At 34.6% G+C, this 18,856-nt stretch overlaps 2 protein-coding genes across 30 annotated transcripts in view; one reads left to right on the top strand and one right to left on the bottom strand.

Moving 5' to 3' along the window:
- Positions 1-18,856, top strand: part of LOC126972229 (polycomb protein Scm) — a 324,514-nt gene that overhangs the window by 175,842 nt on the left and 129,816 nt on the right. The window lies entirely within an intron of this gene.
- LOC126972211 (lysine-specific histone demethylase 1A) overlaps positions 1-18,856 on the bottom strand; it is a 411,187-nt gene that overhangs the window by 363,604 nt on the left and 28,727 nt on the right. The window contains exon 11 of one of the 29 annotated variants that reach the window (XM_050818843.1): positions 14,245-14,356. The exons of the other annotated variants lie outside the window; for them this stretch is intronic. Coding sequence (XP_050674800.1) covers positions 14,328-14,356 — 29 coding nt within the window. The 3' untranslated portion in view covers positions 14,245-14,327. Of the gene's footprint in view, positions 1-14,244; positions 14,357-18,856 lie in introns of those variants that run through there. 29 annotated transcript variants of the gene reach the window in all.

Below are 18,856 nucleotides of genomic sequence, written 5' to 3'. Positions count from 1 at the left end.
TACGGTTATTAGAAAAGTTTCACGTACAACAAACACACTGGCACTCCCCAGTACGGATATGTATTGAAACGACGCCATAACCTACAAAAACGACGGTCTGTTAGCAATGGTACTACTGCATATGTGTATTAGAAAATGGACTCAGTTTTAATTAAGGTTTATTACATGCTTTTAACTTCACCTATTTGTTCCTTATTATGTAGAGTTTATTGTAAGCTATTTCAATAGGGTACTGTTTTAAGACTCCAACCAATTATTAAACTAACAAAGTATTTTTTTAATGAAAATTAGGGACAAGTCGAGCAGGACGTTCAGTTAATGGTAATTGATACGCTTTGCCCATTACAATGTAGTACCACTCAGGATTCTTGAAAAGCACAAATATTCTGAGCGGCACTGTAAATGCGCTCGTCACCTTGAGACAAGATGTTAAGTCTAATTTGCCCAGTAATTTCACTAGCTACGGCGCGCTTCAGACCGAAACACAATAATGTTTACACATAACTGCTTCACGGCAGAAATAGGCGCCGTTGCGGTACCCATAATCTAGCCGGCATCCTGTGCAAAGGAGCCTCCCATTGGTAAAATCGTGGTATTGTAAGCTATTTCAATAGCCTACTGCTTTAAGACTCCAAACAATTATTAATTCAACGTATGTCTTCTACCGCAATTATCACGCAGAATATTCCAAAAACTCTAAATTCAACTTCTCCGTGCCGTACAATTCCACATTCGTCACCAAATCACATATCATCCCTGACCACCTGGATGTGTGATGATCCTCTAGAGTCGTTTTCAAGGAGCTTTCTTCCTCGTACTACCAAATTATCAAATGAACTTCCTTGGATGGTGTTTCCTGGATGAAACGACATGGGTACATTACAACCATGGCTTGGAAAAGGCTTGCAACGATCTTGCGCTTCCTCTTCGGCAACACGACACCGGGGGCGGTGATCTGTATAATATGCCTTATATGGTGCCAGATAATTTGTGTGAAAGTATGTCAATTATTACTACCGTTTGTCAATTTTTTTAAAATATAAACAAACAAACTAATGAACCATATCTATTTACTGGATTTTCTCTAACAATAGCCAGGAATATATAAAAAATAAAATTATTTAAGAATTCATTCTTTACCTATTACAAAAATGGCCCATGAAATACATTCATGTTAGCCTCACATTGTTATAGACATCTGTTGCACTATGATTAAGCTGTGTGGTAGTGCCATAGTAGTAGCTACATTGAGTCCAGTAGCGATTGGCATATGAAGCGATATGACATTACAAGTCCACCGAGCGACGCATGCGCATTGCGCACTATTTGTACGAACTTACGCAGTCGCTTCATGACTGTGCATGATTAATAACACCAGGGAGCTATTAAACTGGAAATTTATTTATAAGTTGTGAGCTCGCGGCTACAAGTTTACACTTTTGATTATCTCTAGGGGACGATGCGATCCTATTAGCTGATATGTTGATTGGACTTGTCTAGTTTGCGCGATGACAAATTGTATTCGGATATTGTGGATGAGGTAACGCCGAGCCTTGCGGGTTTATGGATGTCTCAGCTCGATTCATTCTGATTTATTCATAATATCATAGAATTGTTTATCTTAGTTTTTTTGGTAATGATTAGAGAGCATCATAATATCTGCATGTCTCATCTTTGTGAACTCATGACGTTACATTCTGATTCTTAAATTATTGCGTGCTTGTTTGTTAATAAATGTTTAGTTAGGATGTTTGTTACCTATGAAGTATCATCAAAAATATTTTATTTTGTTTTAAATATTATGAATATAGTTTGGCTTATAGACTTCATGAAAACCAATCTAACTCACTATCCCCAAAGAGAAGGTACGTTACAGTCGAGAAAATTTAGCTTTCAAATCGGTACTAAAGTCGAAGCACGTATGACTAACAAGCGTAAAATTTGCTTTACCTACCTTCTGCCAACGATACGGAAACGATATCATGTTTTTGATTACTGAGTACTACATAAAACTCTGTTTCATGAGATTGTTGGGTGCAGAGCTCTAGTTAGCTGTGCCGTCGTATAACTGAAAAATATACTTACACATATATTTTATACAGACATTCATCGCACTGAGCAAAGATAATGTGAGAAGAGTTAGAGCGGTCTCCTACAGGCTCGTGTGATCAAATTACGGGCTCACTGACCTTGAAGTAACAACTGCCCTGTTAAAAGCAAAAAAACACAAAACTCACAGACACGATCTTCAGCAATAAAGGAAACGACTAAGAAGATACATACCTTAAACATGTAAGAGATCCAACTAGAATGAAGCCGCGACCTGTTTCTTGAAAGGTCTTTAAAGATTTCATCAAAGCGTAACGGGAATCGAACTCGCAATTAATTAGCTTCCACTCCAAGCACGTGTTCACTCTATATCCAAAATTTTCAAATCTAAGTTGAATAGTTAAACACAAATTGCATAGTTAGCATTTCCGACTTTAGTTATCAGAGCGAATCGCTTAGAAACAATTCACAATGCGGAATATTACAATAACACCCACGCAAGCAACACGAGAACTAGGTCGGGTTTAAGGAATTATCGTGTATAAACTACAACATCTTAAATATGAGTACGTAGATTAGGTACACTAGAAATTGATACAGACTCGAAAATAATTACTTTCTTCAGCATTAACCTCGTTAACTTTATAGTTTGAATGCATCCTGCTACGGTCAATCATTTATATTATTGTACTTGTATGTAGGTACTAGTAGCCTAATTCTACTTTGATACATAAAAATTTTAGACGGCCTACCCAAGTGTTATAGATACAAACAAAGATAGGAGTGAAATATTGTAACTATACAGAGAGAGTCTGAGAATAATAATATAAATGAAGTCTATATTTTGATTGCAATTTCGGGACAAACCAAATCATCCAGACCCAATCGAAATTAGTAAACAGAAGAATTAAACAAATAGATTAAAATAGAATATTTAAAAACCAAAATAACACGTATTAAAATGGAATGAATGGAGTGTGGTGATAAAGAGATCCCAATTGCACAAAGTAGGAACTGTGGAGCCAAATGAAATTTTAAAATTATTCATCCGCTTGGCATTAGTCGAATATTTTTGTAATGGGCTTTGACAAGTACACTGAAGCATTCTCTGTTTGTGACAGACATTTGTAACACAGTGTTCCCCATAGCAAGGTCCTTTATGCAAGAGTCAGTAAGCGTGGTTGAAAATTACAGTTTCTGACCTCATCAGAGCTGAAGAAGATTGGCAGTGAAGAATGTTCCTATGGAAAGACTGTGTCTCTACTGACTAACGCCAACGTGATAAATGGCAATAATTAACATTTAAAGCGAAATTATAATTAAACTAAATTGTAAAACGTATCTAGACCATTTTGAAAAGCTTTATATTTTTTTATGCCATTGTATAAATGTAACAACAAAGGAACAGTGCAGTAACAATATTTTATGCAATAGATAACAAAAATATATTTTACTTGTAACAATATTTATGGCAAGACTATGTAGATAAGATATAAGGAATTTGAATGTTTTTAAATGGTTCAATAATGACAATTATTTTTCGAATAATTAATTAACAAATCAATGCATAGGATTGTATTATGTAACATATAAAAAGCCCTAAAACGCCAGCCAGTTAAAAAATCAAGAAGTGACTCTAAAAACAATAACTTAAATATAATTCACCAGCATGACATATAGTAACTAAACCCCAACATTAAATTGGCAACGAACACCGAGAGAGACAAAATTGCGTGTGTAGCAGATGTACTTAATTACTGACCCAACAAAATCGCAGCTCTGACCGGCTCGATGACAAAGTAAATGAAATATCAACGCACTTGATGCACGAAACGTTCTCCGTGTTAATATTTGCTTTAATAATGTCAAAACATTTTAAAAATATAAGCCACACGTTGAAATTAATTGCCGAGTTAGACCCTTTTACCGCGTCCGAAGGGTTCGCGTAATGTTGGCTCGACATGATCCCCAAGTAAAACGGGTAATACTGTTACGCATAGCGCCGTTAATTTACAAATTAAAAGAAAAATATTGCGCAGTTCTAGGCTTAATTAAGCCTTATAAATTAAGAGTACACAGTCAAAATCACACGCGTTGGTATTTGCAACTGAAAAGAAATATTGCTTGTTGGCTGACTTACTCGTGTAAGTCATTAAGTATTTTATTTGAGTTTGAGTATTTATGTTGAATCACTTTACATTTAATTATAATAATTTGGAAAACGATCCTGCTGTTAATGTTGAATTATAACCAACTTTAACCTGTTACTTTTGTGTTACAGTGATGCGCGCGCATCTTAAAATTTCACTCTCATAACTTTTTTACTTCGCGCCTAAAGAAGTATAACTTCATAAAGAGTGGTAAACTCTTTACTTTCTTGCTAATTCTTCTCTTTAAAGCTCAACGTTTTTCGAAGTCGTGGTCGAAATAGTGAAATGTATAACTTTTGACAATCATAAGTGTCACTTCTTTGACCTAACATAATGATGAATATTTGATAACAAAAAAATATAATACAGTTTTCGTAGTTCGAATAATAAACTTATGATGCGTTCATTTCAATACCTGGTAGACTAAGGAAGAGGAACAAAATCAATTAAAAACACAAGAACGTCATAAGGCATTGTTAGTAGGGAACATTACGAGAACGCATTCGTCCCACGCGATACAGTGCGTGATGCGTGGGCGGAACCAACATCCATGCAACCGACCGCGCTGTCTTGTCGTGCCAAATAAGATATTAAAACGTCGTATTAATGCTAATGCGCTCCATTAAGTCATGCTCGCCAAAATAAATCACTGAACACGATCCTTTAATTCAATAAAACTGGACCTAACGAGCAAACAACAAAATATTTTTTTGCACCGCCATCACACATTTCATCCACCGGAATATTATTTCACGAATTTAAAAATAATTAATCCATACCTAAATTATTAAGTATTAAAATAACATATCACTACATAATATTATTTAAAAGTACCCCACCGCGTCTGTCTGTATGTTCGTTATTGACTGAAAAACTAATTTTAATGTGGTTTTCACTAAACGGCAATGAGTTATTCATAATTTAGTGCAATTTTTTCTTCTGTATAACGTAAAATTTTAGTGTTTATGGTTGAAATATGACGATGATTGTTGAAGATGACGTAAAAATCAAAGAATCTAGGAGATTTCATCGAAAACGCTGCCCTAATCCTAATGAAGATATTATAACAAAACAATGGGTGGTGGAATTGCTTCTCTTTTAAACATCTACAGAAACGTTCTGTACATTAAGTTACATATATAAACCTTTAACTTCCAAGAAAATTATCACATAATATGCTTATTGTAAAGCTATTTCGACGGATTCAGTTTTAAGCTTTTTTAAATGAAATACGTTAGTTACCATTCTACAGTATGGTAGTCCCTATATTATCCTCATACGAAATTAAGAAATAAGACAAACATATAATTTCATATCGTTAACGATATTATTATAATGATTTTATTGTTGGATTAAAATTTCTTCGTCTTTGTTTATATTATAGAAATTAGGAAGAAACACATAATTAATAAAAAAAATCGAGTCTGAGTACAACAGTTTACGTCAATATTATCCCTCTATAGTCTATACTAACATCAAGCTTCTAACTTAAGCTCCGGGGACTTTATAACCCTTTTTCCCAAATGCAACCATGCAAGGTTCGCGTGCTCTTAATACTGAAGTTTACAGTAGAAAGAGTTCAAAATGGCCAAAGTATAATAATTAAATATTTAAATATAATGACTTAAAACGTCGGAATTATTAATACAATACACGTTTAAATACTTCTCAAAAGTACTTTATTTTAAAGTGTAATTTTGGCACTAAAGAGACAATACCAATAATATGTATTATGAATGTATTGCATGATTTTATATCAATTGAGGTAGGTACTCCTAAACTTATTACTTTTTTCTACGATTTTGGCACGAAATTATAAGCAACGAATCATAATATCTCAAAATACGATGCGTACACATCAAACACGATATCAAAGGCTCACCATACCACCAGAGATCGCATGCGTGTCGACATCGCGACTACGACCCACCAAATTAACTGGCTTTATGAAGACATACGACAAGCTTCATGCACTCGTAACAAGATTTATGTACGGTACGAGACATTAGTATTGAGGAGATGGATATTGCATGCGCCGTACCGTGAACCTACATAAAATTAAGCCTCATTGAATCGAATTTACATTGTAGTCCACTTAATGTTGACAGCGTTATCAATAAGGCGGTCTAACATTTGTTTTTCACTGTTAGTTTTTATTTAAAGGACAAACATGATAATTGATAAAAAACATAAGACTATAAATATCGAAAATCATCATTTAGCCGGTAAACTACCACTGCTGGAAAAAGGCCTCCCCCAAAGATCACCATGACGATCGAACCTGCGCTGCCCTCATGCAACCTATTCTAGCGATGATGACCAGACCGTCGGTTCAACATTCATAGGATTTTTTTTAAAAAATGTAACTAAGCAACAGAAATATATCGGTAAATTAATACCATGTGAGATATAACATGACATCTGCTTAGTTATGCTATTTCCAAGATATCCAACAATATAGTTTTCTTTAACTAAAAACAAAGCAAGTATCGAATAAGATCAAAATTCACGAGAGTTGTTACTTTCGCAAGCGTAACGCAATAATAATATATAAGTCATGAAATGTCGAGAGTAATTCCCGGCGTTTCCAGCTCGCGACGCTGCGAGACATCTCAGCCCTACACGCGTGTGATCCAGTACAACGCACAATGAATACAAAATAAGAAATCAAGGCAACCGCACATTCCCTTCAGCAATTTTCTTTCATAGCCAATATGAAACGCGCTACCACCGAATGTAACAGTTCAGTTGAATTTTTGTTTAGTGTGCAATTTTATAACCGGATTCGCGTATATCACTCGTACGAAAACGTAACCGAAATGATGCAATAAATCTGAAAGTCCATTTTCATATAAAAGAAAACCGATTAAGGAGCTTTACCGATAGCGATCGCCTCGGGCTATATATTTTCATGAGCGAACGATTCCAAGAGAAACTGACTGACGGCTGGTGCGTGAGGATATTGAAGAGACGTTTAACATTCTATAATTGTTTAAATATTGAACTGAGAACAAAGAAAAGAGTAGTATTTATATAATAGTTGATTGTTTTTTATAACTACAACTGTTTCGGTTGGTTTTTTGTGGAAGAGGATTACAAATACGAACGACGCGGACGTGCAGGTTACCTGATAGTAAGTGGTCATCGCCTTGCAACACCAGAGGAAGAATAGGAGGAGGTTTTATTTTGGACTTACCCATGTCGTACCATCATGGAAACACCGCACAAGGAAGCTCATTGCACAGTTCGTTCCATCATGTGGTCTCATATAAAAAGTGATAATTTTACTTTACTGCACACGTATAGAAAAATATATACAGTCAGATGTCACCTTGTTTTTCTTCCCAGAAAAGTACCTTCAAACGTACGCATAATAAACATGGACTAAATAAAGAATGCAAGAAATATCATTTATTGGTTCAAATACTTCAAGAACTCGGCATCAAAAAACATTTATCTGCATTAGCACGAGTTTATCACTTTTTTGACAAATTCCTTAAGGCGAGGTTTTCCCAACACTTTAGGTAAAAATTGCGCGAACGTTAGATTCGATAGGTACGCATGGACACGGGCGTCGGGCATGGCTGAGAACGAATCGAGCGATGCGGGTCAACGACCGCCGACCCAGAAGGACCGCGTAATATTTTTTAAAACTTACAGTTGTCTCTAGCACAACGAAACTACTGTGATAATATTTTTTATGCATTTTTGAAGTAAATCTTTTTTATCGACGTATGAGAGAAATGTTATATTACGCGCAAAATTATGATCTCAACATTATGGATATCGTATCCGAGATTCTCGAAGGTGCAGAGAAGTAATTTGGGATCATTTTTGAAATCCAAGATGGCCGCCGCGCAAAATTATGATTTCAACAATATGGGTATCGTATCCAAGGTTCTCGAGGGTGCAGAAAACGAATTTGGGATCATTTTTGAAATCCAAGATGGCCGCCGCGCAAAATTATGATTTCAACAATATGGGTATCGTATCCGAGGTTCTCGAGGGTGCAGAGAACGAATTTGGGATCATTTTTGAAATCCAAGATGGCCGCCGCACAAAATTATGATTTAAGAAAATCGTTTATGCTATAGTAACCTTTTCCACACAAACGTTTTTTAACAATTCTTTTAAATTGCGTAACATATTTGTTGTGTAAATTTTCTGGGATCATATTGTAGAAGTCATCATTTTGCTGACGTATCACGGGAGATGAACAAAACTAAAGTTATATAAAAATAAACTTATTACACAATAACACTGTTGATTATTTTATAACATAACATTCTATTAATGTATTTTACTTAATTAATTCGATATTAACACTAAATTAAATGATTTAACAATTATTTTTATTAAAATTAATTGGGAGAAGTTAAATTTCTAAGTATGCCTTAGGGTTGCCACAACAATAACAATAATAATAAGAATAACACGAATGAATTGCCCATTTTTCCGCAAAAACACATCGTTCATTGTACTTTTATTTATTTATTTATTTAATAGGTACACACAACAGAATTACAACAAATACATAATAAACAAAATAAACTATCAGCTAAATACAAGATAGGCTGCAACTCCACGAGGGTGTGTACTCAGCATGTTTTGCATAAATTAATAACTATGCAAATACAACAGTAATAGCGATTTAAAAATTAACTTCAGGTAATGTAGTATTATAAAAGAAAAAGATAGAGAAAATATATATTTGGACAAATAGAAGTGAATAATTATGGTAGTTATATTAAGATGCTTTTTTAAAAATTAAAACTAATTAAGGAATTTATATAAACTAGATTTCCATTTACAAACAGATGAACTGTGGATGTCAGGTACTTCACTGATTTCGAGTAGTAGTGCATTGTATTGACGACAAATTCTATAGATAGGGTTATGGAAGGACACGTTATTATTGCAAAACAGAATGATAAAAGGCTGTTCATGTCTTGAAGACCGATTGGGAACTTTGAGATGAATATTCGACAAGAGGGAAGTAGAAATTGTGCCATCAAGTATTTTGTATAAAGTCGTTAGGCCATGCAATTTGCGACGACTCTCGAGGCTCAGTAACTTGAAGTGAGATAGCCTTTCCTCATATGTAGTCAGCTCCCTTTTTAGACCAAACTTAATCGTCAATACGCGAAGAAGACGTCTTTGAATAGACTCAAGCATATCAGTATATGTATCATATTGAGGTGACCAGACAATGGAGGCGTACTCGATTTGGCTCAGGATTAGCGACTTATAGAGTAACAGTAAACTATTTGGTGACTTGAATTCTTTAGTAGCTCTGCATATGAAGCCAGATAGCTTATTACATTTCTTGGCTATTGCTTCATAGTGATATTTAAAAGTTAGTTTCGAGTCAAAAGCAACACCTAGATGCCGTAAAACAAACTTCCGCTCAAGTGGTATATTATAAATTTTATAGTCAAACAAAATTGGGCTTTTAATACGAGTGAAAGTTATAATGGAGCATTTTTTATACTCAAACTCATACTATTAGCACTACACCAATCGAGTGGAGTATCAAGATCTAATTCTAGATCAATACAGTCACTAACAGTTTTAATTCGACTAAAAATTTTAAGGTCATCCGCATAAATTAGGGAAACATTTCTTAGCCTAGGCTACACCAATCGAGTGGAGTATCAAGATCCAATTCTAGATCAATACAGTCACTAACAGTTTTAATTCGACTAAAAATTTTAAGGTCATCCGCATAAAGTAGGGAAACATTTCTTAGCCTAGGAATCAGATCATTAATGTGTACAATAAACATCAATGGGCCGAGATGGGATCCCTGAGGGACGCCGGATATGATAGAGACTAGTCGTGAGTAGAATCCCTTTAGAGCTACTAATTGACTACGATTGGATATATAAGATTTTATCCAACGTAAGAGGCAACCATGCAGACCCATAGTCTCCAATTTACAGGTCAATATTCTATGATTTACTCTATCAAAAGTCTTTTGGAAGTCAGCATAGATAGAGTCAACCTGACCATGATCGTTCATCGTTCGTACGTACATAATTAAAAAATATATGTAGTTAAGATTAAAGTGAAGTAAATCTGCAGTGTCGTTGACTTGCACGTTGCGAAGAGGCACTTCAATGAAGCTTCGACTACTTACTGCGCGGTGCGGTGTGCGAGAGCTAATGAACGATTAACTTAACGCGAGTGTTTGTGCAGCGGGATCTCTTTGAGTGTTGAATTGTTCATGACATAAACTGAACATGCTCCAATATATCTGATATATACACTGTTTATTAAAGGACTGATTATACACAAACCGAGAAATATATTCACCAATAAAAATCTATAATAGAACTATCTATGTGTACGTATTAATACGACACAAATGTAATAAGTAGTAAACAGAAGTCATTAATATAAGGGTTATTTAAAGTGTTCTTAATGCTAAACGAGAACTTAAATAATAATTTTACATGATAAAAACTAAAATTACTATTTGAAACTATAGTAACATATAAATGTACATAATAAATTGAAAAACGAACAAAATGAAAAGGACATTTCACTAAAATGACACCGACTCAGCACATTTGGAATCGAAAGTATGTCCTACTTTTTATATATTATTATCCTTATTTTTACACCAATTCCAACCATAACCTCAATACAGATTTTCAGTGGTTTACAGTACCTAGTCGACTTTTTGAAAGCGTGGAAACCACAGTCAACTTTTTAGGACATTAAAAAAAGTATTTGAATTAAAAACGTTTGGTTTTAAAGAATTACTTAAAAGACATAGATAAGTAGAGACTAGAGAGCGACCATGTTTGATGATTTTATATCCTTTTGCTATAAGGTTTAGTGTATTTTTTAAAATGTTACAATTTTAAATTGTTCGGAACACTAAGTTAACCATTAAATATTGCAGAAATTTGAATATTATTACTGGGAATAAATAAATACGTTTATTCCGATTAATATTCAACTACATGCGTTTTCATCCTTTAAAAAGTGATTTATTCATTAATAATTCTTAACGTTAAGAGATACAATTTCATAGCTCCCTTAACAAATTACACACTTAGCTCTTGCGTGACCAAGTAACATTGTCATGTTGTTGAGGCGTCGACGTAACGGCCTGTAATTTGACAACTTCCTCGTAATATTAAAGCTTGAGATTTTAATTAATATTTCATATCTTTCCATTCTGTATTGTGAAAGCCACGGTGGTTGAGCATGCTACCACCTGCTTACTTATATAAATCCTGTCTGGCAAACTTATGTATTTTATTTAATTATTTTTTTGTAGTTTCTGCAATCTCAGATTATCAATAGGCGCGGTCTAACATTTGTTATTCACTGTTAGTCTTTTTTAAAGGACGAACTTGATACTTGTTAGAAATACATAGACCAAAAATAACATTAGCATCATTTCAGCCGGAAATATACACTGCTGGACAAAGGCCTCCCTAAAGATCGCCATGACGATCGATTCTGCGCTGCCTTCACCCAACCTATTCCGGATATCTTGACCAGAGAAAGAAACTCAGAAACGGCTTAGCCGGTTTGAATACGGTTTTCACAGGTTTCCACATAAAGTATTTGTTTTATTCCAACTAACAAATAAGTTAACTGAAAGAATACGACGAATTAAAAAATTCGCGGGCGTACGTTCGTCGAGAATATATGCAGCGTCGTAAATATATTTCGTAAGTAAATATCCAAAGCTTATTGACAGTAGATAAGACAGGGAATAAATTGCCACCCTCGTTTTAAAAAGACCGAAAATCGTCGAGGTTGTTTCCCCGTAACGCCTTTTATCTGTTACGTCTATCAAGGCTGTGACACCCAGAGCACGTAAATAAGGACAAAACATGCCAGAATACTTAACAAGGGACATAGGCAAACTTTACGCATTTATTAAGTAGCGTTGAGGAAAATAAGATGACTTATGCAGTAATATTAGCCTCATATTAATTATGGGTAAATTAAGGCAAATGAAAAGGTCATGACGACAAATGGTTACCATCCTCCATTTAACAATGTTTACTTCAATATCGATAAAAGAGTCGTTATATCTATTGCATCGATAATCGATTATAATTATACAGCGGACAGCAATTTTCAAATATATAATCACATTCCACGATCCAACAACACAGCCTGGTCAAGAGTAACAAGAATTAGAGAAATTGCAGGATAATGGTTGTATAAATAATTTTATCTTGTGTGGGATTATTTAGACGATTCTTAACTATATCTGTATCGGTATGAGACTGCGTTGTCAACTTTCAGAAATTTTCCGACCGAAGAATGATTTTTATATTAATCTGAAATTTACAAATATAATATATGATAATTACTTAGTGTTTTACATAAACATTGTCAGCATGCCAGCTGAAAGACGTTCACTGCTGGACATAGGAACTGAACATATTTTCGCGGAACTTTAACTGGCAGATAGTTATATTGTTAGTATAATATAATTTTTATTTTAGAAAATAATTAAAGTCACGCTCAACACTTATTAAATACAAAATGTCTACTCTACACAACTTCAATATTTATAAAATAGCTAATGATACATTTGACATTAATGTACATAAAAAGAAGCCAAAATCTAATCTTTACTTTTGTGATTGGTGGATCACTCTTCCATTATTAAATTGTTTTGATTTTGGACCCATCGTGACATGAGTGCAGCAGACTCACACTGCCACACCAAAAAGACAAATTCTATTTATAAACATAAAATGTGATATTTACATAAAAACGAACAAATCGCAGTCTCAAACCATATGTTATCTTATGTAATTGCAAGATAAATTTATTATTTTTATACGCAAATCGCAAGCAATTGCTTTGTTCCCTCATAGAATTTATGTGAGGAGGCGTCAATTTGAACGGCTCTCAGAAATTGATGGTGCACTTCGAAGCCCTAGGTTTATGATCATGATAAACCATAATTAAATTTACGATTTATGTAATACGCGACTCCACTACACGAGGATACTTTAATAAGCAATATTTACGCATTACGCTGATCAATGGCTGCAGTGCATTTGCAATAAATAAACAGAACTATTTATAAGCGCTCCGTTATTAAATCACAAACTACACAGGATTTACATATTTGTTAAAGTAAAACACAAGTATTTATGGACACGCTAGTAAGGGAAGTAGTCGTTTTTATTAATAGAAAACGGCCTCAGAAACTGTCTTTAATAAGAATCAGATAACTTGAGTATTGCCGTCCATAACGGTTAAGGAATCTTCCTCTCTCTTAAATGAAGGCATTTATCATACCTCATAGTCCAGAAACGCCGTCAAAAAAGATCTTTTCAAATGTTCTTTCAAATATATTTTGAACAAATTATGAGCGACTCACTTTGTGTCAAATATAACTGTATGATAGGTATAATATTTTATTGATAAGGCAATACTTATTCACAGTTACTCGAAGTATGTTCCTGACATTAAATCATGAACCTAACGAATACTATAAAATAGTTAATTAATAATAGTAGTTAGTTTGTTACGCTTTCGTGCCTTCACTAGTCAACCACTGAATTAACCATGAATCTCATTTATAGACAGACCTAAGTGATCGTACACATATTTATCATATAAGTCCCGGTGATCTTTAATTATTTTTAAACATTGTCAACCTTATTATTTGCCATGTGCTGTAGCGAAGGTTAAGGACCATCAAAACAAGAGGACTTAAAAGCGTGACACAAGGCAGAACGATAACAAGGCTAAAATAAGCGATTCTCTTACGAGCAGACGGTATCTTCCAGCGGGGCGAGTTATTAAATATTAAAATAAACGCGCACAAGTCGCCGACGATAGCAGATTAGCGTCAGCACAATGAGAGCACTGGCTGCGATCGGTCCCTCGCCTTATCACATCAAAGCACGAGCCACCATAATTCAGAGACGATACCAAAATTGATTCACGTTCCCGATGAAAATTTTGCACTTGAATAAACACAAATAGACGAACACTCGCCGGAATGCTCGTTTCTTTGCTAACCTTTACGTAAAGGTGAGAAGGGCAAGTTACATTATGAGACAGTTACTCCGATAGTAAAATGCTAATAATCGCATAACTCACGAAGTGTATTTCTTCATCCCGGCATATTGCCTAAGCGGTGAGACGTTCCGCCTCCTTACCTGAAACAATACATCATTATAATATTACTAACTGAGAGGCAGGCACGTTATGATTTGACACCTACGTGATCTAAATGTCGGCAGCATTTAATAAAAGAAGACTTATCTGGGATCTCTATGGTTAGTAACAGCGTGTTATTCTTACGATATTTTTGAACCTATGGAGAGATGGACTTATTTATAAGTCTACCGAAGTTTTTTTATTATTAGAGTAAGGTATGTTTATTTCAACAAGTAAATAAACCTTTTTTTAAATGCATACTCCTTATATCCATCCTTATTAATAATGTCACATAATCCTATGAAAAGACTAAAACTAATGCAAATTTTTAAGGTAGCAAAATTTAGCATGTTTGATTCTTTTCTTTAAAAGCTGTACAGTTGCACAATTGCTAATAGACAATGTGATTAAAATAGCTACCTTAATTTGAGTATAATATAATTTGCTAAAGCACAATTATATTAGAGCTATGTAGTTAATATCAAATTATTCAAACCGTTTCTGCAAACAGTTGCTTGGATAGCAATTCCCAAGTCACAACTAACGATTCAGTAACTTCCAATAATAATTAAATCATTCGACTCCAGATACTCAATCTGCAGTCTATCGGTGTGCCAATTAAGTTCAACTACTGTTATTATTAACTTAGTCCGCGATTCCGCGGGAAACTTTTCGATTGCCTCGCCGATGTCGTTCCGTTGATTTAGATATAGGTTATAATTAATGTTATTAAACATACTTTATATCATGGACCATAAAGTACATTTAATAAGACATTAATGTACGAAACGCTACGGCCCGGAGCTTCTCAAATGCCCACAAATTTAGCTCAGCGATGTAGACGCGGCGGCGTGATAAGGCGAACACTGTTATGATAACGTTTTATATAGTAGCAGTCATAAACGAGTCCGCCTATCGCATTTACTTATAAACAAAAGCTTCCCTAACTAAACGATTTATCCTTACTGTTAATATGCAATAAGATAATGATAATTATTTGTAACCAACTACATGCAGATACATACGTACCGACCTAAGTATTTTATGAAATTTAACTAACAGATCAGGTTAATATGTAAAATTACACAAAAAAATTATCAACGATGTGGAACGCGAACCCGCAAATTCTCGGGTTCCTTCCCAGCGCTGATAAGCTGACTGAGCCAACCGTTCGAGTGACGCATGTTTCGTAAATCATCGTAAGTCTTGTTCAACTCTCAGGTTGTGGCTCCATCTACAGAATCTACAGTTTATAACCTGCTCAACCCCAATATTTGCATATTAGGAAGTAAAATTACGACACGAAAATACATTTTGTTTAAGTTTAGTTTAGTAGCGCGCCATTTTCTTATTTGAGGCATATGTACCATACCCATATTTATAGACCCCAATGTATATCGGTGTCAAAGTTTATATAATACCACCTACTGTCGTGAGTAATTGTTTAATTTCCTTTCATACAACTATATAGTGAAAACACGCCAGCCATTCTGAACGACCTATTTAAGGACACTCTACAGTCAATACGTATGATTTGCATTATAAAATAATAAAAAAGGTATTTCTTTAATTAAAAAATAGCACATATTGAGTGAAACAGATTCCCATTGTTGGTGCATATCAAGGAGTAGATCAGTCGTGTGCACCCGGCCCAGTGCTAATGCACTTTAATTAACTTGTGTTCACTATCGCATCGCGGAGGTACACGCGCCCGCCGCAGGTGGCGATAGCGCTGGTCGCTGGACCACCATCCGACGCGACTGTACATAGTTGACATTATAATCTAATCAATATTTACGTTATAGAAAGCATAGAATAGTAGGCTATGACATATTACCTAGCAATTACACCAATAAACCAAAATAATACAAGTATCATACTTAACTTGTGAATGCAAATAAAACACAGAATATTGTTTTTAAGCGTGTTGTTTGCTTGTTTGTACAAATCATAAAAATAATTATTATTTGCACACAACAAGTACGATAGTAGTTTTGTCTACAACAAGCTAATTTATATCTGTGTGAAAAATAGTACAATAGAACTTGCGGAATATGTATTATACCTGTAGACGATAGGTCTCTTAATGCATAGGAATATATATATATATGTATTTTTTATATATATGTTCAAACATAAGGTTTCATATCAAAAATAAGGTTGAGTTCTAGTGCCAGGCGGCTTCGCCATGCTCGTTTAAATGTCACTGCTTGTGGCGGCGACATGGGACAGGTCATTCCCTTTCCTAAAATACGGTCGAGGGAGGCGATTGCTGGCCCATGCGTCAAGCTCGCAAACGGGCTACGTGTGGGGTGGCAGGAAGATCCTGTTAGCAGAAACTCTGCTTCATGTATTTGAAATTGTATCATTCATAAGTGTCACTTCCTTGACCTTCATGAATAAGGTGAATTTAATAGCAAAGCTCTGACAATGTTATCTTACCGTCAGGTGACCCGCATGCTACCTTAAGAATATTTGTTTTGCAATTTTGCTTTCTTTAACACCCCATTCCACTATTATAATTCAATATTAATCTCGCAAAAAATGGCGAGAAATTAATAAACGCGTTTCAAATTCCAATACAGAAAATTGAAGCTTTTAAGCTGAAACAATATTTTAACAGACTAGTTAATAGCAAGAACAACAGAATCTAGTGAGATATCAAAGTTATATTACAACCCAACCGAGATGGCTAACCTTTGCTACCATACAGGGATTCATGACTTCGAAGTACATTCGCAGAAATTTAATGTCTGTTAATATACAGCGGTTGATGTAAAGTTACAGTAAAGATTCGAGATAGCTCGTGCAGCAGAGTGAGTTGGCCGTGATCCATTGCTTTGTATTGTGTCTCACAGTGCTTGATCTATGAGCTGGGGTTACGGAGTCGATTTTCCCAGGAAACTCGAGAAAGTGCTGTAGGTATACTTTACAGACACCTGTCTAATAGCATTGCGCCATCAAATAATTTTGCACGTTTTAATGTTAAAATAGGGACTTTTACCTCCACTAAACTAGTTTTCTGAAATAGGAGGACAAACGAGATTACATGATGTTAGGTGATAACCTGTCCCGATATAGTCACCACAGGAATCAAAGTTGCTAAGCAAACGGAGAGTTTTAGGAATTTCCTCGACGCAAATACATATAAATTCTTTTTCTGCACATAGAGTATGCAGAAATTATCTGCATGAAATTATAATTGCTTATATCATAGAAGCATGCATAACTTTTAGAGGCAGATAATACACAAAAGGAATTAAATAAATATCAGTTTGTAAGGGATTAATTAAGACTACAGCACATTATGGATGATATTAATAAGAGCTCTTAAAGCAATAAAATTAAAAATATCCTATCCGAACAAATTACATCATAAAGTTTTATATTGCAAATTCGACGGAAATTAACAAGAAATATTGTATCAACACTATCGAATTACTCGATCGCTCGTCATAAATCATTGTACGCTTTTGATATTTTATTGATATATAACAAGCTACAAGTTCATTGATCTCTTAAAATAATATTATTCATTACAACGCGTCTAATATTTAAATATTATTTATAGAGACGCATTGATGCTAATCCGACGTTGTCAGCAATCTTTTAAGACTTAAAAAAGGTGCGGACGCCAAAACTAGCTTTAATACGATTAGGCTTAAATACGATTCTAATTGACAAGCCTTGTTATATTATGCAAACAGCGGCACTAAATCACGACTAAATGGCAAAATTGTGGAAATAATGAAACCGTTGACAATAATATGTACTCTAATGCGATACGCCGCGGTTCGATATGGTCTTATCTGAGGCGAGTAGATAAATATCTTTGACTGTGATTTTAATAAAAACAAGTTGGTCCGCTAATAACCGTATACATGCCAACAAGATTGCCGTCCAGACTGCGATAATACTTACGACCCCAATAGACATCAGATTTATGGCCGTCCCCATAGAAGGGTTTGGCATTTTACAACTCAATTTAAAAGTGGACATGTTCCTGTTTTTATCTCGTACAGGTCAATCCTTTATGCAGATAAAAGTGAACATTCGTGCTTACCTGAGAAAGTGTCAGAACACAGCTATAAATATACATTTTTCATTCGATGTACCTTGTCCAAGTGTGTTTTAGATTCGATAAACCGATTTTGTTTTGAATTAAATTTCATATAAACCTTCACATTGTTTAAAGATCCATAGCATATGAAATATAAAATAATTTATGAAATATCATAGCTGCTGAAGGATCACTTACGACTCGTATCAACGGCAACGTTAAAATATTCAAAGAGTTCAACCATTAGTCATTATGAAAGTTTAAAGTATACATATATTGAGCAGCGATTAGGAGAAAGAGACAACTAAATTTGTATCCTTTTAGTTAATGTTAGCAACGCTGACCCAATATTAAATTGCCTTTAACAAAAATATATATCATACGTTTTATTTTTACCAGTGGGAAGCTCCTATGCACAGGATGCCGGCTAGATTATGGG

The sequence above is a fragment of the Leptidea sinapis genome, chromosome 25, assembly GCF_905404315.1.
Source record: "Leptidea sinapis chromosome 25, ilLepSina1.1, whole genome shotgun sequence".
Lineage (NCBI taxonomy): Eukaryota > Metazoa > Arthropoda > Insecta > Lepidoptera > Pieridae > Leptidea > Leptidea sinapis.
The sequence above is the reverse complement of the archived record's forward strand: the minus strand, read 5'-3'. Positions and strand labels throughout refer to the sequence as shown.